This window comes from Aspergillus eucalypticola, assembly GCF_003184535.1.
Source record: "Aspergillus eucalypticola CBS 122712 chromosome Unknown BO83scaffold_40, whole genome shotgun sequence".
Classification (NCBI taxonomy): domain Eukaryota; kingdom Fungi; phylum Ascomycota; class Eurotiomycetes; order Eurotiales; family Aspergillaceae; genus Aspergillus; species Aspergillus eucalypticola.
The window spans coordinates 154,179-177,907 of NW_020290314.1; the positions used below are offsets into that span (position 1 = coordinate 154,179).

General features: G+C 52.9%; 8 protein-coding genes across 8 annotated transcripts; 6 read left to right on the top strand and 2 right to left on the bottom strand.

Annotated features, from left to right (window-relative positions):
• Positions 1 to 720: 720 nt before the first annotated feature.
• Positions 721 to 2,561, top strand: BO83DRAFT_403514 (kleisin alpha; the record flags this gene model as incomplete). Its single annotated transcript, XM_025533627.1, has 2 exons — positions 721 to 984; positions 1,050 to 2,561. 2 exons carry the CDS (start codon positions 721 to 723, stop codon positions 2,559 to 2,561), a joined length of 1,776 nt encoding a protein of 591 aa, XP_025382751.1.
• Positions 2,562 to 3,917: 1,356 nt separating this feature from the next.
• BO83DRAFT_325168 (MFS transporter) lies at positions 3,918 to 6,226 on the top strand (the record flags this gene model as incomplete). The annotated part of the gene is made up of 11 exons (XM_025527998.1): positions 3,918 to 3,963; positions 4,021 to 4,351; positions 4,407 to 4,516; positions 4,576 to 4,610; positions 4,671 to 4,915; positions 4,970 to 5,002; positions 5,057 to 5,143; positions 5,199 to 5,608; positions 5,669 to 5,780; positions 5,839 to 5,972; positions 6,150 to 6,226. 11 exons carry the CDS (start codon positions 3,918 to 3,920, stop codon positions 6,224 to 6,226), a joined length of 1,620 nt encoding a protein of 539 aa, XP_025382752.1.
• A 3,155-nt stretch (positions 6,227 to 9,381) lies between these two features.
• On the top strand, positions 9,382 to 11,604 carry BO83DRAFT_325205 (Zn(II)2Cys6 transcription factor domain-containing protein; the record flags this gene model as incomplete). Its single annotated transcript, XM_025527999.1, has 2 exons — positions 9,382 to 9,625; positions 9,779 to 11,604. The coding sequence occupies 2 exons, from the start codon at positions 9,382 to 9,384 to the stop codon at positions 11,602 to 11,604; spliced, it is 2,070 nt and encodes a 689-aa protein (XP_025382753.1).
• Positions 11,605 to 11,812: 208 nt separating this feature from the next.
• On the bottom strand, positions 11,813 to 12,778 carry BO83DRAFT_383019 (uncharacterized protein). The gene has a single exon (XM_025532360.1). It carries the CDS (start codon positions 12,606 to 12,608, stop codon positions 11,982 to 11,984), a length of 627 nt encoding a protein of 208 aa, XP_025382754.1. The 5' UTR covers positions 12,609 to 12,778; the 3' UTR covers positions 11,813 to 11,981.
• A 771-nt stretch (positions 12,779 to 13,549) lies between these two features.
• Positions 13,550 to 15,685, top strand: gua1 (GMP synthase (glutamine-hydrolyzing)). The gene is made up of 7 exons (XM_025532361.1): positions 13,550 to 13,669; positions 13,765 to 13,906; positions 13,969 to 14,491; positions 14,543 to 14,934; positions 14,984 to 15,337; positions 15,387 to 15,467; positions 15,518 to 15,685. The coding sequence occupies exons 1-7, from the start codon at positions 13,601 to 13,603 to the stop codon at positions 15,574 to 15,576; spliced, it is 1,620 nt and encodes a 539-aa protein (XP_025382755.1). The 5' UTR covers positions 13,550 to 13,600; the 3' UTR covers positions 15,577 to 15,685.
• A 214-nt stretch (positions 15,686 to 15,899) lies between these two features.
• BO83DRAFT_348801 (dienelactone hydrolase) lies at positions 15,900 to 18,827 on the top strand (the record flags this gene model as incomplete). The annotated part of the gene is made up of 6 exons (XM_025528850.1): positions 15,900 to 16,022; positions 16,075 to 16,257; positions 16,346 to 16,647; positions 17,100 to 17,464; positions 17,542 to 18,360; positions 18,466 to 18,827. The coding sequence occupies exons 1-6, from the start codon at positions 15,906 to 15,908 to the stop codon at positions 18,825 to 18,827; spliced, it is 2,148 nt and encodes a 715-aa protein (XP_025382756.1). The 5' UTR covers positions 15,900 to 15,905.
• Positions 18,828 to 18,929: 102 nt separating this feature from the next.
• BO83DRAFT_383022 (pseudouridine-5'-phosphate glycosidase/carbohydrate kinase family protein) lies at positions 18,930 to 21,639 on the bottom strand. The gene is made up of 6 exons (XM_025532362.1): positions 21,378 to 21,639; positions 21,121 to 21,329; positions 20,932 to 21,073; positions 20,655 to 20,885; positions 20,302 to 20,602; positions 18,930 to 20,243 (listed from the first exon to the last, which is right to left on the bottom strand). The coding sequence occupies exons 1-6, from the start codon at positions 21,565 to 21,567 to the stop codon at positions 18,971 to 18,973; spliced, it is 2,346 nt and encodes a 781-aa protein (XP_025382757.1). The 5' UTR covers positions 21,568 to 21,639; the 3' UTR covers positions 18,930 to 18,970.
• A 122-nt stretch (positions 21,640 to 21,761) lies between these two features.
• Positions 21,762 to 23,626, top strand: BO83DRAFT_371729 (dolichyl-diphosphooligosaccharide--protein glycotransferase subunit OST1). Its single transcript, XM_025529953.1, has 3 exons — positions 21,762 to 22,257; positions 22,383 to 23,415; positions 23,481 to 23,626. The coding sequence occupies exons 1-3, from the start codon at positions 21,902 to 21,904 to the stop codon at positions 23,604 to 23,606; spliced, it is 1,515 nt and encodes a 504-aa protein (XP_025382758.1). The 5' UTR covers positions 21,762 to 21,901; the 3' UTR covers positions 23,607 to 23,626.
• Positions 23,627 to 23,729: the final 103 nt, after the last annotated feature.

Here is a 23,729-nt window from a genome sequence, read left to right on the forward strand (position 1 = left end):
TGATCTATGAATGACATAAGCTAGACTGCTACACGTGACCCCAGCCACATCAATACGCACCAATCAGAGACGGGCAGAAGAAGAGGAGGCTGGGCAACATAACCTACCTTACCACTCCCTTCCTCCCAGCCTGAGTAACCTGGCAGTCAATCAACTGTTGCTGGCCGGTCGACGCGCCTTTCCTTCTCTTCTACTCTTTCCCTTCCCAAAAGTTCCCACTTCTTGTTTCCCTCCCACCTTTTGCGACTTCGAACCTTACAATCTCTCCCCCAACCCCAGCCCCCTCTCTTTTTCTCTCCTTCCCTGTCAACTCCCCATTTTCGCATCCCACTATCGCCAATCCCTTTTTGGCTTCTTTCTTGTTTCCCCTCCAACCATCCGTTGTAGGGCGTGTTTGTCTCTTCACGATCGCATCTTGCGCGATCCTTTATTCATCACCCAAGCTACCCGTCGTCGGACTGAACGGGAACCATACTGTGGACTCCTCCCTCGCTCACTGCCCGTAGGGGGCCGAGCACCCGTCGCTGATCCTTTTTGTTTTCTGGATACGGCGCGCGTCCCCAGGCGTTTTGGTTGCCCGGGACTTCCACCACCACCACCAACAGCCACCGCTCTGGGTGGGGTATTCTTCTTACTGCACTATCTCTTGTCTTCTTGGATCTTATTCTTGCGACACTTGGTTCTTGGATTGATTTATCTCCCCTTCTCCCCCCCGCCACTATGTTCTACTCGGAGACCCTGTTGTCAAAGACCGGGCCACTGGCCCGCGTCTGGTTGTCGGCCAACCTGGAGCGCAAGCTTTCCAAGTCGCACATCTTACAATCCGACATTGAAAGTAGTGTCAGTGCGATCGTAGACCAAGGTCAAGCCCCCATGGCTTTGCGATTGAGTGGTCAACTGCTTCTGGGCGTGGTTCGCATCTACAGCCGCAAAGCGCGCTATCTGCTGGATGACTGCAATGAGGCCCTGATGAAGATTAAAATGGTCGGTGCTCCTTTACACCCTTCTGGCATATTCCGACCCCTCTGTCGCTGACAACTCTTCCTTAGGCCTTCCGTTTGACGAACAACAATGACTTGACCACTACGGTCGTTGCCCCTGGTGGTATCACCTTGCCCGATGTGCTGACCGAATCCGACCTGTTCATGAATTTGGACTCCTCCCTCCTGTTGCCGCAAACCCTCAACCTCGAACCTGAGGGTAAGCATCCTGGTTCTTCGATGGATTTTGGTAGTCAGCTGCTCCCGGATACTGGCTTGCGACGCTCCGCTTCGCAAGAACCTGCGCGCCTCGAGGACCACACCCTGGTCGACTTGGATTTGGGCGAAGATGAAACACCACTCGGCCACGACTTCAGTATGGAAGTGGGTCGAGATGCCCCGGCTCCCCGCCCCGTGGAGGAAGATCTCTTCAGCGATGGGGGCAAATTCAACGATGTCGACAACTTGCAACTGGACCTTGGCGAAGATGATGCTCCCCTGGATAAGATGGATCTGGGTGACGACGCTCTACCCCATAACCTTCTGCAGACGGATGACGCCATGGACCTCGGCGATGATCATGATGAGCCTGCCCTCAACGATGATGAAATCGAGCGCGAGAGTCTCCTGACCGAATTGGCGAACGAGGAGCTAGACCACCTCGAAATGTCTCAAGCCTTCCAATTAGACGAGAATGTCGAAGTTGAAGAAGATGACGCAGTCACCGCCAAGCATGATCAGCAACAGCAACCGTCAAAGCGCCGCAAGGTCATTCTCATGCCACTGGACAAGGAAACCGACCAAAAGGTTAAGGATGTCAGGGAACAGTACTTGACGCGCGAGGAAATCATGAAGCCCTCCTCGTGGCTGCCTCGGGACCCGGTGCTTCTGACTCTGATGAACATGCAGAAGAACGGCGATTTTGTTTCAAATGTGCTTGGTGCGGGCCGGGGACGTGGCTGGGCTCCGGAATTACGTGACTTGCTTTCTTTCGATACCATCCGGAAGGCGGGTGAGCTGAAGCGGAAGCGCGACAGTGGTATTGCCGACATGGATGTGGATGCGGCCACTGCGCCGGCCCTGGAGCTTGGCGAAGAAGAGGCCATTGTGCCGGTCGATGAGGGAGTTGGTCTTGACTCTACCCTGCTTCAACGCTCCGAAATCGAGTTCCCCGGTGATGAGGAGGACCAGGCTCTGCGCCTGAGTGATGACGAAGGAATGAACCAACCATTGGAGGATGTCGACGACACGGTCGTTGCCGACAGTGGTCCCGTGTCGATTGGAACGAAGCACGCCGTCCACATCCTCCGGGAACGCCTGGGTGAATCTGCAGCCGAGCAGAAGAAGAGCGTGAAGTTCCAGGATCTGCTGCCGGAGAAGAAGGCATCCAAGGCGGACGCTACCAAGATGTTCTTCGAGGTCCTCGTGCTGGCCACCAAGGACGCCGTACAAGTTGAACAACGACCGGAGACTGTGGGTGGACCTCTGAAGATCCGTGGCAAGCGAGCCCTCTGGGGCTCGTGGGCTGAGGAGGGGGCCAGCGGAGAGGCAGAGCAGCAGCCCGTTGAGGCCACCGCCTAAAGGACCTTATGACTCCGGCGTCGTGTTCATGTACAGTTGCGTTCTCTTTGAAATTTTGATTTTGTTTTCGTGTGGGCAGGCTTGCCCCGGGAATCTCTTGGCTTTTGTATGGGGCGATAATCCTGTGTGAATTCTTTGGAGTTTAAGGGGTCTGGCTTCAACTTTCTCTTAACACTCTTCTACTTCTTTTCTTCATTTGTTGGACTTGACTCTTTTCTTCCGGGACTGAAAAGGTGGCTGTTATGATTCTGCTGGAGGGCTGGGAATGATGCCCTGTTGGTCGTTGGGCGAAACATGATGATTGGACCCTAGGTAGCGTAGTGTAATAGAAGAACTCGAATACACCAGCCCAGCGATGCGCATGGGGCGTAACCCTCAGATTTATTTTCAACCTAGGTCAGATCGATACTATCAAATCCAGTTATAAAGTAGTAAGTACTACACGGTTAGTAGTGTACAGTAATCGGATGCATGGATGACTTTCGGGTGGCGGCTCTACGTGGGGAAAGCTTCCGCAAACGCTGCAGAGAAACACAAGACGGACCCGGGTTGGGGGTGGGGGGAATATAGATAGGTAGATAGTAGATAACTAAGTAGTACTGTATCTCAGTAGTCATCATTGCGGAATCTCTCACCTGCGGTGGTCCCTCCTCCATTTCTATAACACTGACATCTCAATGCATACTCTCTGATACTCAACGGTTGACTGACGGTTAACGGACCAGCATCCGAGAGTAGTAAGAGTAAGTAGTAGCTCGCAGCTCGGGGTGTTCTTCCCTCAGTTGGAGCTCACTCGGCTCTCTCCCGAGGCCGAGAGGCGAGACTACTACTACTTACTTACTAGTAACTTCCCCCCAAGCAATCAGCAACACTTGAGCTAACCACCCTTAGCTCGACCGACTTTCCCTCTCTCTCGTCATCCTTCTAACCCACTCAGCCTCCTACCGTGGCTCTAGAACGCTTCATACTACTAATCGCCGCCCCGTGTCATATGCACTGGTCCCCGCCGTTGAATTGGCTGCCGAGATCGTACAATATAAAGACTGCCTGAGACCTTCTTTTCGTTGCCTTCCAAACAACGCGTAAGTACACTCCAGTGTGGTGTTTTGGGCTAGTCTGGTCTCTTTTCCTTCTTATATTCTTCTTGTCACAGCCAAGCTTTAACAAGCTTTGTGCCAATCTCTGTAACTGGTGAACGGGTTAAATCTCCGCTGCAGATCGGCTGGTCTCAGGTGAAATTCCCCGGTCGGCATTGGTGATCCTCACTATCTCAAAAAGATTGTGACCACTCACTTCCCCATGATTTGATAACAGGAGAAGAAGCACTTAACTGACATCCCAGTCCTGTTGACAGTGATGTCTTCTGCAACTGAGCGGGCGGAAAGCTCGCAAGAAAGCACCGGTGTGTTCACAAGTGATCATTTCTCATGTGCAGAGCAAGCTGATTGAGGTGATTCAGAAGGAGAGAAGCTGGAAGACAATGTTGATGGCATGTTCGCTCCCATCACTGCCCGAAATTCCTCTTATGAAGAGCGGCTGCGCAGACGCCACTCTGCTTCATCACACCCCCTCGAACGCAACTGGAGCCTGAACGACGGCTATAGCATTCAGGTTGCCGATGAAGAAGCTGTCGCGGAGAGGGTCCTGAGCAACAAAGATGAGGAAGCTTCTGATGCCTCAGAAGGCTTCGTTGTCAGTTGGGATGACAATGACCCCTTGAACCCAAGAAACTTTAACACGGTCAGACGCTGGCTTATTGTGATCATATGCTCAGCAGGTTCCCTATGCGTGTAGGTCAGATCCTGAAGCTACTGCAATTGGTTTGGTGCTGATTGATGGCTGTAGGACTTGCACTTCCTCGATGTACACTGTTACCTATGACCAGATCATGGAAGAATTTGGTTGTTCTCGGGAGATAGCGACCTTGGGTTTATCCTTCTTTATCTGGGGTCTTGGTGCGTTAGAGCTATACTATCAGACCTTTTGGAACGCGATATACTAACATGAGTGCAAGCTATCGGGCCACTGTTGTTAGGGCCTCTTTCGGAGGTTCGTACATGAAACAAGCCCCACGCCCACGGTGATTGCTAACAAGCTGATCTTTGACAGTTCTATGGTCGAAGACGAATCTACATTTGCTCGTTCACACTCTTCCTCGTATGGCTGATACCATGTGCCGTGGCCAAAAACATCCAGACGATGATTGTATGCCGCTTTCTCAATGGTATTGCTGGAAGCGCATTTCTCAGTGTAGCGGGTGGCACGGTGGGTGACCTGTTTGCCCGGCATGAATTAAGCGCACCGATGATGCTCTACACGAGTTCTCCCTTCATCGGTCCTGAAGTTGGCCCATTGTAGGTCATCGACAACACTTATACCGTTTGATATGTGCTGACAGATCTCTGCAGGGTTGGCGGGTTTATCAACCAGTTCACAACTTGGTAAGCTTCCTGATATTGCAAACTTGGATAAGGCTGACTACCTGTACTCGACAGGAGATGGACTTTCTATGTGCTTCTCATCTGGACCGGGGTTTTATTAGTCCTTATCGGCTTTTTCGTCCCGGAGACTTACCATCCAGTGTAAGGGCCTGCATAGACTTACGGAAATATTAAAGTCCTCTGATTTATTTTATAGGCTTCTGAGACGCAAGGCACAGCAGCTCCGCAAGGACACCGGTGACGATAGATGGATAGCGCCTATAGAGATGCTGAATCGTTCGGTTGCGCAGACCGTCTTGCGGTCGATCTATAGGCCGTTGTTGCTTTTGACACTAGAGCCGATGTGCCTAAACCTGTGCATCTTCTCCGCCATCCTGCTGGGCATACTCTATCTTTTCTTCGGTGCGTTTCAGTTGGTATTCGAGAGCGTATATGGCTTTGAGCTATGGCAGCGTGGTCTTTGCTTCCTAGGCCTGTTCGTCGGGATGCTCTTTGCCATATTCTCAGACCCTTTCTGGCGTCGCAACTACACACGCCTGGAATTGAAACACCAAGAAGCTGTGGGAAGGTCTGATGATTTCCAACCAGAGTGGCGGCTTCCGCCAGGTATGTCATATGTCATCCTGTCCGCAGCCTGACTAGCCTGCTCTAACGGTCAGTATACAGCTATCGCTGGGGGTCCACTTGTTACCATCGGGCTGTTCATCTTTGCCTGGACTATTTACCCTCAAGTACACTGGATCGCCCCTCTCATTGGAAGTGCGTTATTCGGAGCTGGGTAGGTAATTTCGTGTCTTGAGTGTTCTTGTCACTTACAATGATCTCTCATCGTCTAGGACGATTCTTGTGTACTCGGGGATCTTCACATTCTTGGTTGATGCGTATCCAACCTATGCAGCCAGCGCTTTAGCGGCAAACAGCTTTGCCCGCTCCATATTTGGTGGAGTGTTTCCACTTTTCGGCATACAGAGTGAGTTCTCTTTTTGTGATTTATGGTATTCGTCGTGTCACTGCCACCGAGGTGGACTGTGACGTTCACTGAACACTACTCACTTTTACTATTCACACTGGTCTATATATAACTGTGGATGCTTTCGCCCAATGACACAGCACACCTTGACCGCCACATGCTAACTGCTGGGTTTAGTGTACAACAACCTGGGTTATCACTGGGCAACCTCGCTACTTGCTTTTCTGACACTTGTCATGGCACCGTTTCCGTAAGTGCATAATTTGTGTCCTTTCCAAACCCATTCATTCCTCTTTGCACTGGTGGGCGTGTTGTTATTGCACTGCTGCAGTCACAACGGCACGCTTTAGGCTATTCACCTCCCCATCCAGTTGGTAGTCGTTTATGGTGTATAGGTGGCCATTCTCACTGACATAATTTGACGGGCAGGTATATCTTTTTCCGCTACGGGAATCGGATTCGGCAGAAGAGCCGATTTGCTGCACGGTAGATACCCACCTAAGGGACGGGCAGGAGCTCAAAGTAGCTGCGGGTTCCTTTTCCAAATTAGGATGCGATATGACGCAGCGCAGTCTTCTCATTTTTTAACACGCTTCGAGCTCTTCCTAGGCGCACTCTCAAAAGTCGGTCAGTAATAGACAGCAACTTTCGGATTGGTGGATATGCATACGCGGGATTTTTAGTGGACGGATAGACATGGCGACAGCGGACAAAGCATGAGGGTTATTTCAAGGTAGACCATAATGTTATAGAGTGATTAGTCGATTAGAAGCATGAATACTAATGATTCCATGAGCATGGTTATACCGTTATACGCATGCAAAACACCGTCCCAACTACGTAAGATACTATGCTGCAGCTCACCCGTACAACAGAAGAAGCGACCACCCACTATAGTTCCTGCAAAGCAATCCTCCCCAAACCATGACACCCAACGCAGCAAGTCATTTTAATTAGGTGAGTATATATTCTGTGCCACAACCCCATGATAACAAATATTATAGTCGGTCAGTTAACCTCGGTAACCTCAATCACAGCCACCACACACCACACACATTTTCACCCAAGCAATACGAAGCACACGAAGGGTCTTCATACAAACCCCTCGGGAAATCTCGGGCCACTAATCGGGCCCGCCCGGGACAGAAAGGGCAAGAAATGGCTCATTTCCAAGCACGCAATGAAAATCCATTGGAGGATTTGATTTTATGACTTTTAGATTGTTTCGATTTGGAAGAGGCTGGAGGACAAGAGTTGTGATTGGTGAGTCGGGTGATAGTTGAGGGATTTGTTTGGGTTTTGAAGAAGTCTAGATTACTAGTAGTAGATGGGGTGTAGTGACGACGGTATTGTAATGACCTTGTGGGTTTCAACTTCGTGTTTGATGCTCATTACTACATGTTTTTTTCTTGCGATGAGGTGCGAGAGGGGATGGAATTGATAGACTACATATGTAAGTTATGATGTATGTGGGTTTGGGTACTACTAAATTAGACCTGCATTGGTCATTGCGAGAGATAACTTGGGCTAGTAGACATGCTGTCATGGTTCGTGCTGTCTAGCTACATAGTTAAGGTGGTGTTGCTCGGTGTCTCTAAGTAGTCTAGTAGGTTGTGAATCTCGCGTGGCCAGTGGATTCCTGTCAAGTATCTAGGCTCTTCTACTCCGAGTTTTCTGGAAATCTACATCAATCAGAAACTGACTGCATGTCCCCGAGATTACTTATAGACCATTGCTTTTTTGTTATCGGCACGGGCCGAAACCAGTCAAGTACATAGGTATGCCGATGTGCATAATGGTCGCCATCGTCCTCGCGCCGATGCTTTGGTATGTATGTACCCAACGGGTATAGACTGTTTGGAGGCAGAGGGCAAGTTTGTCGGGTCTGAGGGATTTGTCAGTTAGTTGTGTTGATGCTCGTATTTGTCTTGTTAGAGTAATTGATCAATTACGGTAAGTCTGCTTATTTATGACTAACCAATCTTCTCTGAGGAGGAAGATGGATAGATTCCTTTGACTTGAGATATACTCGGGTCAAGTGAAACCGATGGGATGTTTCTGTGCCGTCACATGCGGAGAGGCCGTGGAAGCACATGTAAGCTCATGGCTCATGTATGTATCCGTGGTTATTTCCAGTACCGAAATGCCTTGGATTTGAGGACTCCAAATTTGGGTACTAGCCTCGGAAGTATGACCACCAGAGCAGTGACCTGTCGCTGGTTCTTTTATATGAAGTGATAGATAGCATAGGGTATAGATAGAGGTTCATATGTCTGACCAGCAGCTTTGATGCATGGGGAGTCAGCTCCCAGTCATTGCGCGAACAAACAGACACGCGACTCTCTCACTCGGTATGGTAACGTACTGGACTCACCCGGGACGATACCTGACAAGACATGCAAAGAAGAACGCAGCTCGTGTTGAACTCTTGAATTGCCTGCAAACTCGTCATGAATTTTTTCTGCCTTGTCCATTAGTCCGTCGGTCGCACTCTCTTAGTTACTCTCTACTATCTTTCTGACTACTGGAAGTGACTCTTCCTCTCTCTCCTCCTTCTCTCTTGTCTCTCCTCTCCTCCAATCTTTCCCCGCGTTTTCCTAACCACTTGCATTCGATTCTCCCCTCCTCTTCTCATACCCCTCCTGTTAGTCCCTCCCCCCTCTTTCGTATATATCATCTCCCCTCCTCTTGTCAGCGTCGTTTGCATTGCGCCGCTGCTCATCGGATCCGCTCTATCTCGATCCTTTGGACACGACAGGTTTTCCCCGCAGCCCCGGCAAGTCGTTCGCTCCACCGACGCTACCCATTGCCACTACCGGCCGCGTGACATAGAAATTCGGAAAAAAGGAAAAAATAAGAGAAGAAAAAGAAAGGATTCAAGGAGGACACTAAAGAAAAACAAAAGTAAAGGGGATTTCACTTAACCATTGTTCTCCTGAACACTTTCCACCACACCCACAGGAAACCACTTCGGCGCATCGCAACAGTCAGTCTCACTTTCTGACTGCTGCTGACTGAGCACACGCAAGGTCCTTCGTGGTCGCTGACCCTCCTACTATCTACCACCACTACGCCAACCGATTCCTAGCCGTCGTCGTGTGGATTCTATGCGCCCGACCGGCCAACAACCGATCTTCTTGCGACTCCCAGAGTAAAGCCTGGCGAGGTTGATCAGCGGACTCTCGACCAAGATCCCCTTCTGTTGTGCGCTGGTTCGCAACGCGACAAAGGCAGTCTTGCTCAAAATTTACGGTGGCAACCCCACGCGCTCGCCCACCCTGCAACTGCTTCATTTCACCCTATCGCTGATCGCCTCGAATCACGACGCGGAGTAACACCCGGTCGGACGAATTGATAACGGCCGTATCGCACACACATACACCTCGGTTACAATTGATTGTCTGCCGATATGAACGCGGAAGTGAAGGAGCAAGATTCCCCAGCTCCGTCGGCTGAGCGCACGGAAGCCAGTCAGGAGATTAGCGCCGCCGGAGAACAGCCCGACAAGCCGAAGACCGAGGCCAACGGCGACGGGACTGCAAATGGTGCCTCCGCGAATGGCCAGAAGCCCAACCCGAAAGACCCGTCGAGACCCCGGAGGAAGAAGGCGAGACGGGCTTGTTTTGCTTGCCAGCGCGCACACTTGACTTGCGGTACGACTGACCTTACTTCCAGCGTTGCTTGCATTCGACCCTTTTTTTCTCTCCGATTACACATGCATTTAGCGCCCATACAGGCGCGCTCTTAGCGGCGCATATATTTCGTGTGTCTGACTGAACTTTCAAACTAATTGAGGTTTCGCATAGGTGATGAGCGACCGTGTCAGCGGTGCATCAAGCGCGGTCTCCAAGATGCGTGTCACGACGGGGTCCGGAAGAAGGCCAAGTACCTCCACGATGCGCCGGATGGAGCGTTGATGCCGGGGATTGGCGGGACGTTCTACAACAATCCCATGCGCAACAACCTACCTTTGTCTCGGAATGGCGCCAATGCCGTGAACGCGACCGGTCAGCAGAGCGCTGGCGCAAACTTCTATCCTACTCCCCAGTCGACTACCTATGTCTACCAAGAGAATACCATCAACCAAGGCTCGTTTCCTTCGCAATCGCCGGTATCGCCAACCTTCAACCTCAAGGCTACTCCTACGGCTCGAACCAACAGCCTCCCCTCCGTCAACCCGCAACCACCGTCCACGAGCGTCTCCGGGCCCCCAGGCCAGGGTCAAAATCCGTTCGCTGGTCCCTTCTTCGATCCCAGCGATCCCGCTCTCTTCAACTTTGACCTTTCCAGCATGAATTTTGAGAACCGATACGGTGCGCTGGAGTTTGGCATGCTGGGACACATGGCGACGGGGGCGGGCGATTCACCGAGTGATTCGGCCACACAGCGCGGGTCTATGGGGCGCAGTGGCTCGGCACAATATGCTTCAACTCCCATTACTGGGGCACCAGGCTTTGGGGAAAGCCCGAGCAATCAGCAGCCGTTCATGTTTGGGGATCCGCTCCTCAACGAATGGCCCAGCGGACAGGCCCCGGGACAACCGCATCTGCCGGGGGTTTATCCGCAGTCGGGACAAGGCAGCGCGATTCCTGGACATATGAGCAAAGCGGACGCGCCGCATGCATTTGCCATCGAAAGCGGACCGGCCAGTTTCAACAGTCCCGGTGCGACGACTAGCCCGCAGATGACGACCGGGCTTGAGGAGAGCCCGTTTCACAGTGCGGTGGCAAGCAAGTCGAACGGGTTAGCCCCGCATGGACAACAACGACCGATGATTACAACACCGAGCTTGAAGCATCAGAACTTACAGGTCGGCGTGCGGCGACGACAACGCAACCCGTCGGCCATCTACGACAGCGTTAAGGAGCCGTACGCATACACCAGCCGCTTTCACGGCCTCACGGCATTCATTCAAAGACGTTTTTCGCCGCAGAAGACGCTGCAGATCGCCAAGGCGCTGGCGTCGATCCGGCCGTCATTCATCGCGACGACCAAGACGCTCAACCGGGACGACCTGATCTTCATGGAGAAGTGCTTCCAGCGGACGTTGTGGGAATATGAGGACTTTATCAACGCGTGTGGCACGCCAACCATCGTGTGCCGTCGGACGGGCGAGATCGCCGCGGTGGGCAAGGAGTTCAGTATCCTGACGGGATGGAAGAAGGATGTGCTGCTCGGCAAAGAGCCGAATCTCAATGTCAACACGGGCGGTTCATCAATGCCGAACTCCGGGGCGTCGTCGCGCAGCTTCACGCCTCGGTCGACAGTGGACAGTGCGCCCGGGCGCCCGCAGCCAGTATTCCTGGCAGAGTTATTGGATGATGACAGCGTGGTGCAGTTCTATGAGGATTTCGCACGGCTGGCGTTTGGCGACTCGCGCGGTAGTGTGATGACAACATGCAAGTTGTTAAAGTACAAGACGAAGGAGGACATGGACGGCGCGGCCGCAGAGGATAACCAGCGCTGGAACAACCACTTGCGCAAGGGGGGAATCGCCAGCGAGGCGGGGATGAACCAGCTAGGGTTCAAGGACGGCAAGGTCGAATGTGCGTACTGCTGGACAGTGAAGCGAGATGTATTCGACATACCGATGTTGATTGTGATGAATGTGAGTATACCAGTGTACCGGTGATGTGATGATGCTAATGTGTGTATAGTTCTTACCGTGCATTTGATTTATGATCATATTTGTTTCATGTTCATACCCGGGCCGGATATCAAAAAGGATGATTGTTGATTTATTTTACCGCTAGCCATTTTGTTGTTTTGGCAATGACTAGAAGCAATTCTGGTCTTGTATTGGTACATATTGCTACTGTGTATGATTCCCAGGCTGACATAGAGGCGTTGTACATATTGAAAGTGGCTATGGTAGCTAGCCATGTAGTTGCAACTGAGTATGATGAGCAACATATACTAAGCATAGATGGAAGTAGTAACCAAACATTATATTCTCCACAACATACCCCTTTGCGAATAAATTAATCAATCATAGTCAAGCATCATAATCTACAACATTCCCAACCCAGCAACAGCCACACCAATAGCCAAAGCCCCAGCCCCGACAGCATTCCGTCCAGCCATACCCGTCTCAGTGCTTCCACTAGCAGTTCCAGTCGCAGTCGCACCACTCAACTTATCAGCACCCCCAGTAACGCTAACAGTCTCATACCCAATCTCCGCACTGGCGATACTCATCTGCGTATTGCTCGCCGTACTCGTGCTAACTCCCTTGTACGTCGCCTCGACTCCATAGCTCACACTGCAGGACGCGCCCTGCGTCACGCCCGTGATCTTGCAGTCCTCGACGACGGTGAGCACCTCCTGCACACCCTCCATGCTGGTGCTGTACACAGCGGACAGGGTGTATGTGGAGGGACCGGCGGTGACGGTGATGGGGCTGGGCAGGATGCAGTTATCGTCGTTGAGGCATGAGACGGCCATGGTGGTGGCTGTGGGGTTGGCGCTGATGATGGAGGCGCCGAGAGGGATGCTGGCGAGAGAGAATTCGGGGATGTCGGCCCCTGCGGTGGTCGCTGGGTGGTAGGTGAAGAGGGAGACGGTTGAGACGTCGGCAGCGGTGGTGAGAGGAAGGAGGGGGAGGAGAGTGAGGAGAGTGGATTTGGTGAATTGCATTTTGGCGGTTATTTTATCCTTTTGTTGGATGGTGTGTGTAGATGTGTCTGTATATGGTAGCGGTAGGGACAGTGAGAGGTACAATCAGAGTAAAGACTGTAGGATAGGAGGAAAGATAGATGAATAGGAAGCAGGTATGTGTGATTACAACAAAAGAAAGAATGAAACAGGAACAGCCCCAATTTGTACTACTTTATGTCTCACAAAGTCACAACCAAATCTACTTAGCTACACTTTGACCCCTGACGACAAGAACCCTGTATTCCGTGTTTACGAGACCCTCATCTCCCTGAAGGTTCTTCTTAGCGTAGCCTCATCCTCTAATCGATCCCTCTCAGCAAATAGAGTGTCGTAGTGGCCCTCCCCGTTTAGACTCGGCGCAGAACTGTCCCCCGAAGCACAAGACCCTTCTACCTAAAATAGGCGGCAGAGCCCGCCGCTAAACCATGTTCAGGGGGGTAATCTCTGGCCCTGCTCGTATTTGGGATGCAGGAGCCGCAGCTTTAGTTTATATCGGGCTTAGTGGGGTCCTTTCGGTTGCTCTGAGTTTTCAGAGATTGTCGTGAGTCAATTTGGAGAGAGGGTAAAATCTCTGAAAAAGTGAGTGGGGGATACGAGTGATCTACATTTCCATTATATACACTGATGAGTTGTTTTCACATGTTGGACTCGTCGAGGAGAATGCCAGTTTTGTTGTTGGCGTCGGTTCTGTATTTAGGGCTGGCATGCATATATAGCTCTGTATCCCGAGTTATATTATGCATATTATGTAATTAGCACGTGACTGATAATCATCTAGCTTGTTATCAATTAGACCGCCTTTGACAGATGCACTTCTATTGGCTATTTTTATCACCTCCGCATTCGGTGCTCACCGCCCGGGAGAAAAAAAATTCTCGAGCGGCAAAGAAAGATGGAAGATCTTCTTCTTGTCGGGTTCAGCTGCAAGTCGAAAGTTCATCAATTGGTCTGATAGACTGCCCACCGTCACAATGGCCGACCAGGAGGTTCCCCATGCCACCTTTGACACCATCCTCATTCTTGACTTTGGTTCTCAATACGTACGCTCTCCCTCTATGCCACACTTCCTTTGCCGCTTCCAGTGCATCAATTACCCCGCCATCCCCATGACTCACATACTAATCCTCCTCCCCAGACGCATCTCCTGACCCGGAGACTGCGCGAGATCAATGTCTACAGTGAGATGCTGCCATGCACTCAGAAGGTCGCCGATCTGCCCTTCAAGCCCAAGGGTATCATCCTGTCTGGTGGTCCCTACAGTGTCTACGAGGACGGCGGTAAGCGGAAACCTCCCCGCGGAACCATTTTCTGGAGTCATACTCATTCTGTCCAACTACAGCCCCCCACGCTGACCCCGCCGTCTTCGACCTCGGTGTCCCCATCCTCGGTATCTGCTACGGTCTGCAGGAAATCGCCTACCGTCTGGGCAAGGACAACGTTGACGCCGGTACCGAGCGTGAGTATGGTCACGCCGACCTCCACGCCAAGCGCCTCGACGACCAGGGCCACGTCGACAAGCTGTTCGCCGGCCTCGAGGGCCAGATCAAGGTCTGGATGAGCCACGGTGACAAGCTCGTCAAGCTCCCCACCGACTTCCACACCATCGCCACCACCTCCAACTCCCCTTATGCCGGTATTGCCCACCAGACCAAGCCCCTCTACGGTGTGCAGTTCCACCCCGAGGTCACCCACACCCCTCTCGGTGCTACCATTCTGAAGAACTTTGCCGTCGACATTTGCGGTGCTCAACAGAACTGGACCATGTCCCGCTTCGTCGACCAGGAGATTGCCCGCATTCGCAAGCTGGTCGGTGAGACTGACCATGTTCTGGGTGCTGTCAGCGGTGGTGTCGACTCGACTGTGTAAGTTGATTGCCATTGATTCAATTTCTCGGGTGGTGCTAATAAGTGCAGTGCTGCCAAGCTCATGAAGGAGGCCATCGGCGACCGCTTCCACGCCGTGCTCGTCAACAACGGTTGCATGCGTCTGAACGAGTGCGACATCGTCGAGGAGACCCTGAACAAGCACCTTGGTATCAACTTGACTGTCGTTGACGCCTCCAAGCGCTTCTTGGATGGTCTCAAGGGCGTCACCGAGCCCGAGAAGAAGCGCAAGTTCATCGGCAACACCTTCATTGACGTCTTTGAGGAGGAGGCTCAGAAGATCGAGGCCGAGGCCGAGCACCAGGGTGCCAAGATCAAGTGGTTCCTCCAGGGTACTCTGTACCCCGATGTCATCGAGAGTATCTCCTTTAAGGGTCCCTCGGCGACCATCAAGACCCACCACAACGTCGGTGGTCTGCCCCGTAAGTATTTCGGTTCTGGAATATCTGGCAACCCGCTAATCCATCACAGAGCGCATGATTGACGGTCAGGGCATGAGACTCATTGAGCCGCTCCGTGAGCTGTTCAAGGATGAGGTGCGTGCCTTGGGTCGCCAGCTGGGCATTGCTCACGAGCTGGTCATGCGCCACCCCTTCCCCGGTCCCGGTATTGCCATCCGTGTTCTCGGCGAGGTCACCCCCGAGCGCGTGGAGATTGCCCGCCGGGCCGACCACATCTTCATCTCGATGATCCGCGAGGCTGGTCTGTACGACCAGATTGCGCAGGCCTACGCTGCCCTGGACCCCAGCAAGGCGGTGGGTGTCATGGGTGACAAGCGTGTGTACGCCGAGATCATCATCCTGCGTGCTGTTGAGACGACCGACTGTAAGTGAGCTGATTACTTTGCTGGTGATGATGGACTAACAGATGGCAGTCATGACGGCGCGCGCATTCCCCTTCGACAACGAGTTCCTGAGCCGGTGCTCGACCCGCATCATCAACGAGGTCCACGGCGGTATGTTACATCCTTCTTCTAACACCAGGAATATCTGCTAACTGGTGTAGTGTCCCGTGTCCTGTACGACATTTCCAGCAAGCCTCCGGCGACGATTGAGATGGAGTAAAATAGTTACGATTAAACTGATAGTACGAGTCATATCATCCATTAGAGGAACGGAGTTACGGCAAAACGGGATGAACGTAGATAATCCTGAATATACCATTTTATCTGTCTGCGAATAAGCGTGCAACTCTGTAAGCCGGAAAGAGGAGTAGATAATTGGCCAGTTGGTGGATGCCATCATGAAGCCTGAACTCCACAATCGCATCGTTTGATAGTCCATAGCCCCACCTGTCTTATCGCCGATCTCTCTTCCATCTTATTCTCTCGCCCTCTCTTCTCCTCCTCCACCTACTACTGTTTCAACACCATCCCCTCATCACTGCTTTCAAAATGCGCCCCGATCGGCCTCGCGACCCCGTCACCGGTCCCGACGAGGGACCGGAGCCCCCGTATCCCATCCGCATGAGTGGACCTGTCATCAAAGGCTTCGGGCGGGGCAGCAAAGAGGTACCTTGCACCCCGGAAGTCCAGCAGCTCCAACTGACGCAAAGAACCACAGCTGGGCATTCCAACAGCCAACATCCCCGCCGATGAACTCTCCCAGCATCCCGAATTGTCTGTAGGCGTTTACTACGGCGTCGTGGCGCTCGACCCAGCGCGCTTCGCAACGGGGGAGACCATCCGCCCGGCGGTGCTGAGCATCGGATACAATCCCTTCTACAAGAACGAGTCCAAGTCGATTGTATGTCCCGACCACCCATATTTACCTACCCCCTCTTTACACCACTTGAAATATGCAATAAATTAATGCTCTATTGTCTGCAATGCAGGAAATCCACATCATGCCGCCCCTCTCCGCCCCCTCGCCGACCGCCACTACTTCTACCGACGGACAGGTCACCTTCCACAAAATGCCCGACTTTTATGGCACGCCACTCAACTTGCTGATTCTGGGATATATTCGTCCTGAATATGATTATGTTTCGTCGGAGGCGTTGATCGAGGATATCCGGGTGGACTGTGAGGTCGCGAGGCGGAGCTTGCAGCGCCCGGCGTATCGGTGCTATTTGGTTGAGGATCCGGCTTGTGAGGGGAATGTAAGGGAGGAGATTCGCTGGTTGACCAGTTTCGAGTAGATGTGCAGCAGCATTGTGGTACAGTGGTTGACGCCATTGAGCGGTGGCGCTATGCGAGGGATGGAAAACTCGAGACTTGTATATAGATCGACGTCACTGACTCACGATAGATACGATAATGCGATAGAATTGCCACGCATATATGTATGCAATGGATCGGGCTGATTTACAACCCAACTACTAACTAACTTACGGTGTACACACACAAAGTTAATACTACTCAACCCGTCCCTGGCTGAATGGATCCACGTCGCCTTGTGAGATGAGAAACAACACCCAGGAATCGTCGACGTCACTGAGCATGTCCGCCAAAGCATAAGCCAGCATACCAATATATATATATATATAAATCGGGATGCTCGGACTTCGCACCATGGATGACCATATTACTTCAGTACATCTACTATACCACAATATATACTGGAATACTCTGAATAATACTACTTAGAATGGACCGTCTCCGCCAACACCTCCGTCGTCGCCGCAGCAGTTCCGCCGGCACTAACCCTACCACCAGCAATGGTACACCACTACAATCTCCCCCATCAGCCAACGACAAACACAGTCGTCGTCGCGAAGCAGAAGCCTCTCCCCCACGCAGACTTTACCTGACTTCCGATACTCCCGACTTCGACGCGGGAATCCTATCGCGCTTCCGCGCTGAAGGGTTCGACGTCGAGTATCTCCCCTTCCGGGGGTGTCAAAATGCAACAGATGGCTGTGGAGATGTAGATAAAGAGCGCAAGGAATTGGAGAATCTGTTGCATGAGAGGGAAGATGATCTCGAGCCGGGCGAAAGATATGCCGTCGTTGGTAGGTCCTCTATCCAAATTCACCTCTAATCTATCTTATGTTCTGTATAATAGTAACTGATGGTATGATATATAAAGCATACAACAAACCCGCCCACCTCCTCCTCGAATCCCACCACCAACCACTAACAGCCACAAACCCCTTCCCCAGACTCTGTGCCCTAGTGGCATATTACCCCGATGGACCTCTCACCAGCACCAGCACCACCAACAACAACAGCAGTAACCCTTTATTCCCAGATACCTCTCGCGGAGCAACAGGAAGTACATCCTCAACAACAACACCAACAACCTACCCCCCCTCCGTCCCTCTCCTCTGTATCCAGATCCACCTCGCCGGTACTTCCACCACCACCACCTCCTCAATCGCAGACACCCTCCTCAACAGCACCAAAAACCATCCCCGGAAACGCCACCGCTGCCATGTCTTCACCTACCCCGAGTCATCCCCTAGATTCGCCGAACCTTCTTCATCAAACTATGACAAGCTCTCCGCACGCCTAGCATGGTCTCGCGCCCTCGAGACCCTAAAGCGGGGTTTCGGATGGCCCGCGACGAAATGGCGAGTGCCGGATGTCGAGAGCGTGTGGGAGGAGTATTGGCGGTGTTTGTCTTCCACTTCCACTTCCACTTCTACTTCTGGGGAAGCGGGAGGTGGTGGTGGTGGTGGAGGTAGTGAAAGAGACGAAGAAGACGAGCGCAGTCACCGCGCAGCGGAACTGGTAGGGTTAATGGTGGGCAGTGGAATGGGGGTGCAGCTGGAGAGTGTGCATAGTAGTGGGAGTTCTTCCTCACATTTATATACTACTACCCGTGGTGCTGGGAAGGGAACAGAGACAGAAACATGCACGATTGAAGAGTCGCCTGTCGTGGTGTGTGTGCCTACTTGTGCTGGTGGTATGTATATCCATTCCCTCCCTTCCATTCTCCCATCATAATATATCACAGTGATATATAGTAGTAACCATGACGAGATACTAATGAAAGTTGATGATGGCATAGGAACAACCCCTTCCACCATAACGAAATTCTACACCAACAGCCACTTCCTCTCTCCCACTCCTTCCCCCTCTAACCAATCCATCCGGCTGCTCTCCCGCACTACAGGGCCTGATCGCATCGTCGATGAACTTCTCCTAACCTTCACGCATGATCGTGCTATCCCCTGGTTACTGCCGAATCTGCCTGCAACGGGGAAGGAGGTCAAGGTGGCGTTGGTGCTGGTGGCCAGTTTCACGGCGGGAAAGGTCGCCCGTGTGCATGCTTATTGGGATCAGGCCAGTGTGTTGGTGCAGGTGGGGGTTTTGAGTAGAGATGGATTGCCTGTTGTTGGGGCGGAGGGGGTGGATATGGTTGTTTCTTAGGGTGGATTTTTTTTTTTTTTTTTTTTTTTTTTTTTTTTTTTTTTTTTTTTTTTTTTTTTGGTTTCTTTGGGTGTGCGTAGTATGTATAGTAGTAGCATGTCTGTTTAATGCCATTTCATAGATCATGGATAAGTATGAACGCACTATATACTTCCAGCTAGTCTGGATATCTCTCTACTTACTCCCCCTTCCTGCTGCAATGTCAATACGCTCGCTTCTTGTGCTCGGGGAATCACCTCCTCCACCGCTCCTCCCCGCGCCAGTCCTGTCACTACTGCCCCCAGCAGCGTATCTCCCGCTCCGTTCACGCTTACAATGTCCGTTTCATCTAGCTTTGCTGCTGCGGGGAACAGCCGCAGGTACACTCCCCCGATCAGCCCGTCCGACGTCAACGCCCGCGAGAGGATATACGGTGCTGACTCCGGACTTGTCAGTCGCGCATCGCCCGGCCGCAGCAGCTGCGTCAGAAGCACGCCTTCCCGGCCTAGCTTGGTGAGCACGCATGGGATAAACGGCAGCAGCTGGATGCTTTGCTGTGGGATTCCCTGGTCGACCAGCGTCGCCGAGGTCATGGCTACTAGTCGTTCGCGTGACCCTGATCCCGTCATTCCCATGGCGTCGATGATACGCCACCATGCCTCTGAGTCCAGGTGTCCGTTCTCCCGCGCGGCTTGGTACATGGCTGCTAGCTCGAACTGGTTCGGAGCAGCCAGGCTGACAGTGTTATTGGGAACGCAGTCGGACGGCTTGATGGCTGATCTGAATAGACGACGGCTTTTCGCTGTTGAAACGGGCTCAAATGCTACCCGTGCCTTGTGCTTCTTGGCTAGGGATACCCATTTGCTTAGGACCTCGTCGTTCCAGTTACCGTCGACTACTGCCCATTGAGGCTGTGCGCGGGACATCATCGGTTCCCAGAAGTGGTCAAAGTCTAGTGCCTGTTCTGGTAGTTCCATGATTGCCATGTCCGCCATGGCTACTACTAGGTCTTTCTTCGCGTCGTTGACGGCGATGTATTGGGCCGTGCGTGCTCCGGAGGACGGAGGGAGCACCTTGATGCCGGCTGTGGAGAGACCCTCCTGTCGGAGACTGGACAGCGCAGCTTGACCGCTTAGGTCGTCACCCACAACGCTGCAGAATAGCACAGAGCTGTCCAGATACCTTGCGGCAATGGCCACATTGTGTCCAACTCCCCCTAGGCTCTGTCCGATGACGGCACGGTTTGATGTCTGCAAAGCTGGCGTCGTGGTGTTTGCTTCGGCCGGGGCAAAGTCGCAGGAAAGATCGATGGCCAAGGAGCCGGCCACGAGGACATCCGCCTTCGTGACAGTCTCCAGTGGAGTCTTAGTTGCATGCTCCAGCTCTGTTTCAGTCGCTTGGTCAGCCCTACTGGTCCCGGAGAAAGCTGGCATGTGTCTGCGCACACCATCTCAATTAGGATATCCCGAGTCTGAACGCACGAGTGGCAGCTCACCGTTCATTGAGCGACCCCCCAGACCGCTCCAGTTTGGAGAGTTCTACGGCAACCTTGGCCGCGCGCTTCACGTTCGCCTCTACCAGAGCTCGGTTGGCACTCACGCTCTTTCCGCCGCTGAGTTCCTTGATCTTGGCCAGCACAAAGGGCGTGTTGTCACTTCCATGGTAGCCCTCGACGTCTGCGAGGCGAAGAGCTTCGTCGATGATATGGACCATATCACTCCCTGCAATAGAGTGCTCAAGTGGTACAGGGTTGGCGAGAAGGATGCCCGACGAGACGGGGATTTGCGACTGGGCGTCTGTATTCATCAGTATCTTATGTGCGTCAGAGAAAAATGCAGCAAGACTTACAGACAATAGCCGCGGCCTCGGCCTCGTTCTGAATGATCTTTGGACTCTTCAGGCCGCTGTCCCGGGTGTAGAATGCGGGAAAGTCTACGGAGCCCTGACGACCGTCCGCAAATGTTCCCACACAGACGCCCTCCGTCTCGAGGTATTCAAGCGTACGCGGGATGTCCAGGAAGCTCTTGCACCCAGAGCTGACAACCGCCACCGGCGTGCGTCCCAGTTCAGTAAGGTCGGCTGCTATAGTTAGCCGGACTCTCATTATATCCATAGCTTCACGTACCGGAGATGTCCATGGAGTTCTCGCCGCCACGATGCACACCACCTAGTCCACCAGTGCCGAATATCTTGATCCCCGCCAAGTGCGCGAGCACCATCGTACCGGACACCGTTGTACCCCCGTGAAGGCGTTTGCCAGCCAGCCCCTACTACTGTCAGATGTGTATCGATGAGAAGGAACCCTCCCACCTACCAAGCCACAGATGTAACCAAGGTCTCGCCGGGACACTTTCAGCGCATTCTTCTTCTCCGCAGTTGATGCTAGCTCGACGAGCTCCTCGGGACTTAATCCAACGCGTGCTTCACCACCAAGAATTCCAATTGTAGCAGGCACAGCGCCATTGGACCGGACGACCGACTCTAGCAACTCTGCCAGAGCAACGCTCTCAGGATAGGGAAATCCTGTAACTGTCAGCTATACCCAACCAACCAAGCAGGTAGAAACCATACCATGAGTATAAATGGTCGACTCGAGAGCCACGACAGGCTTCCCAGTAGCAACAGCATCGCGGACTTCCTCAGACACCTTGAAGAGCTTGCTCTGAGCGAGACCATGATAGCGCCGGGCTGCTACCGCGGCTCGTGCCGGGGCTCTAGCTGACCGGCAGCATGAACGAGCAGCAGCTCGAGAAGCGAGCATAGAGACCACGATGATTGGGACCTGAAAACTACAAGGAAAAAAAAGCGAGAGTCTCGTAGCTAGACAGTGCGGGGATAGAGTTGCAAGGAGGAATCGCGGGTTATCGGCGATAAAAGCAGGAAGTTTTGGCCGCGGCGGTCGCCGTACGTAATTCGTAATCCCGCATCGGGACACCTCAGCATCTCCGCGCGTCTCTTTCTCCCCCTCGACTTGTCGCCCAATTCCTCCACCTTCCCGTTCATCCTCTCGCTCATTTCTTTCTCCTTGGGACTATCTCCTGGTGAGTGTATAGGTCCTAGGCGTGGTCGTTGAAAGACCGCCCATATCGCCCACTATGAGGCCGTTTACCGCACTCGCTGCGCTGTGCGGCTTGTTCCTGTCCAGCAGCAACAGCTTGGTTTATGCCGACTCGACTCCCTCGAGCTCCCCTGTAGCTCTCCCTCGCGATTTCAAGCCTCCCCAAGTGTTCAAGAACACCAATCTCGTCCGCAACACCAATTTGGAGAAGGGTTATCTGCGTGAGACCGTCAATGTTGTCGTTGAGAATGTGGACAAGAAGCCGCAGTCCGACTACTACTTGTCCTTCCCGTCAGACCTTTACGACAAGGTCGGTGCCCTAGAAGTCCGTGATAAATCGGCTCCTGAACAGGGTCGCTTCGAGGTGGAAGCTACCGAGTTCGATTCGAACAGGTAAGTCGTTCGCAATGGCGGCCAATGGCTGGGTTGGTGGAGGACGAAGCCACGGTTGCTTGATCTATGTATGGTGGAGGTATCTAGAACGGCTTGCTGACCTTTTTTCTTTCATGAACATACAGGGACTTCCAGTACTTTGTTGTTCACCTCCCCAAGCCTCTTGCCCCTTCGTCGCAAATCACCCTGGGCATCTCCTACTCCGCCCTCAACACCTTGAAGCCTCGTCCTGCGGCCATCAGCCAGAATGATCGCCAGTACCTCGCCTATGCCTTCTCGGCCTACGCTCCCTCGGCGTACTCGACCGCGACCCAAAAGACCAAGATCAAGTTCCCCAGCACCATTGTCCCCGACTACACCACCACGGACCTGACGTCGGGCGCGGATCCAGAGCGCCAGGGTGCCACCTACACCTACGGACCCTACGCCGACATCGCTCCCGAGACCACCTACCCGGCCAGTGTCCGGTACGAGTTCACCAAGCCCGTCATCACTGCCACTCTTCTGGAGCGTGACCTGGAAGTGTCCCACTGGGGCGGCAACTTGGCGACGGAAGAGCGCTACTGGCTGCGCAACAACGGCTCCAAGCTTACCGACAACTTCAACCGCGTGGAATGGACCATCAGCAGCTACCAGCAGCTGCCATCCTCCGCTATTCGCGAGCTGAAGATCCCCCTTAAGCCCGGCTCCGTGGACCCCTACTTCACCGACGACATTGGCAACGTCTCCACGAGCCGCTACCGCCCCGGAAAGGTCCCGAACCGTGACGCCTCCCTGGAACTTCGTCCCAGGTTCCCCATCTTCGGCGGATGGAACTACAGCTTCCGCATTGGCTGGAACAACGACCTCTCTGCCTTCCTCCGCAAGGCTGTTACCGGCGCTGATTCCTACGTCCTGAAGGTCCCCTTCATCGAGGGCCCCAAGGTCCCCGAGGGTATTCAGTACGAGAAGGCTGTCGTGCGCATCATCCTCCCCGAGGGTGCCCGGAACGTCCGCTACGAGCTTCTCGAGAAGGCGACCAGCAATGGCCTCCCCGGTGCCAACCAGATCCAGACTGAGCTCACCAGCCACAAGACTTTCATGGATACCCTGGGACGCACGGCGCTGACTTTGACCGTGGAGGAGTTGACGGATGAGGCCCGTGACTCGCAGATTGTGGTAAGTAACTACCTACATACACCGGATACATATCAGAAATAGTCAAGCTCACACATTGGATATAGATCACTTACGACTACTCTCTGTGGGATGGACTGCGCAAGCCCGTGACTATCACGGCTGGCCTGTTCACCGTGTTCGTTGCCGCGTGGGCAATTGGTAACATTGACGTGAGCATCAAGAAGCGGTAGATGGTGGTTGTATCATATTGTTTCAATTATACCAGACAGACAGGCAGAATTCAATAGTAGCTGTTTGTAGACGACTAGAGATTGATAGTGTGATCCAATGATTCCCTTCTGAGTAATATGGAG

What these genes read in the sequence shown, in the direction of transcription:
- BO83DRAFT_383019 (XM_025532360.1), bottom strand. Translation starts at nt 12,608, where the DNA reads ATGCAATTCACCAAATCCACTCTCCTCACTCTCCTCCCCCTCCTTCCT.
- gua1 (XM_025532361.1), top strand. Translation starts at nt 13,601, where the DNA reads ATGGCCGACCAGGAGGTTCCCCATGCCACCTTTGACACCATCCTCATT. An exon ending in TGCTGTTGAGACGACCGACT is followed by an intron (nt 15,338 to 15,386) that starts GTAAGTGAGCTG and finishes AACAGATGGCAG; the next exon opens with TCATGACGGCGCGCGCATTC. An exon ending in CATCAACGAGGTCCACGGCG is followed by an intron (nt 15,468 to 15,517) that starts GTATGTTACATC and finishes TAACTGGTGTAG; the next exon opens with TGTCCCGTGTCCTGTACGAC.
- BO83DRAFT_383022 (XM_025532362.1), bottom strand. Translation starts at nt 21,567, where the DNA reads ATGCTCGCTTCTCGAGCTGCTGCTCGTTCATGCTGCCGGTCAGCTAGA. An exon ending in TTGGTTACATCTGTGGCTTG is followed by an intron (nt 21,074 to 21,120) that starts GTAGGTGGGAGG and finishes TGACAGTAGTAG; the next exon opens with GGGCTGGCTGGCAAACGCCT. An exon ending in GAACTCCATGGACATCTCCG is followed by an intron (nt 20,886 to 20,931) that starts GTACGTGAAGCT and finishes TAACTATAGCAG; the next exon opens with CCGACCTTACTGAACTGGGA.
- BO83DRAFT_371729 (XM_025529953.1), top strand. Translation starts at nt 21,902, where the DNA reads ATGAGGCCGTTTACCGCACTCGCTGCGCTGTGCGGCTTGTTCCTGTCC. An exon ending in ACCGAGTTCGATTCGAACAG is followed by an intron (nt 22,258 to 22,382) that starts GTAAGTCGTTCG and finishes ATGAACATACAG; the next exon opens with GGACTTCCAGTACTTTGTTG. An exon ending in CCCGTGACTCGCAGATTGTG is followed by an intron (nt 23,416 to 23,480) that starts GTAAGTAACTAC and finishes CATTGGATATAG; the next exon opens with ATCACTTACGACTACTCTCT.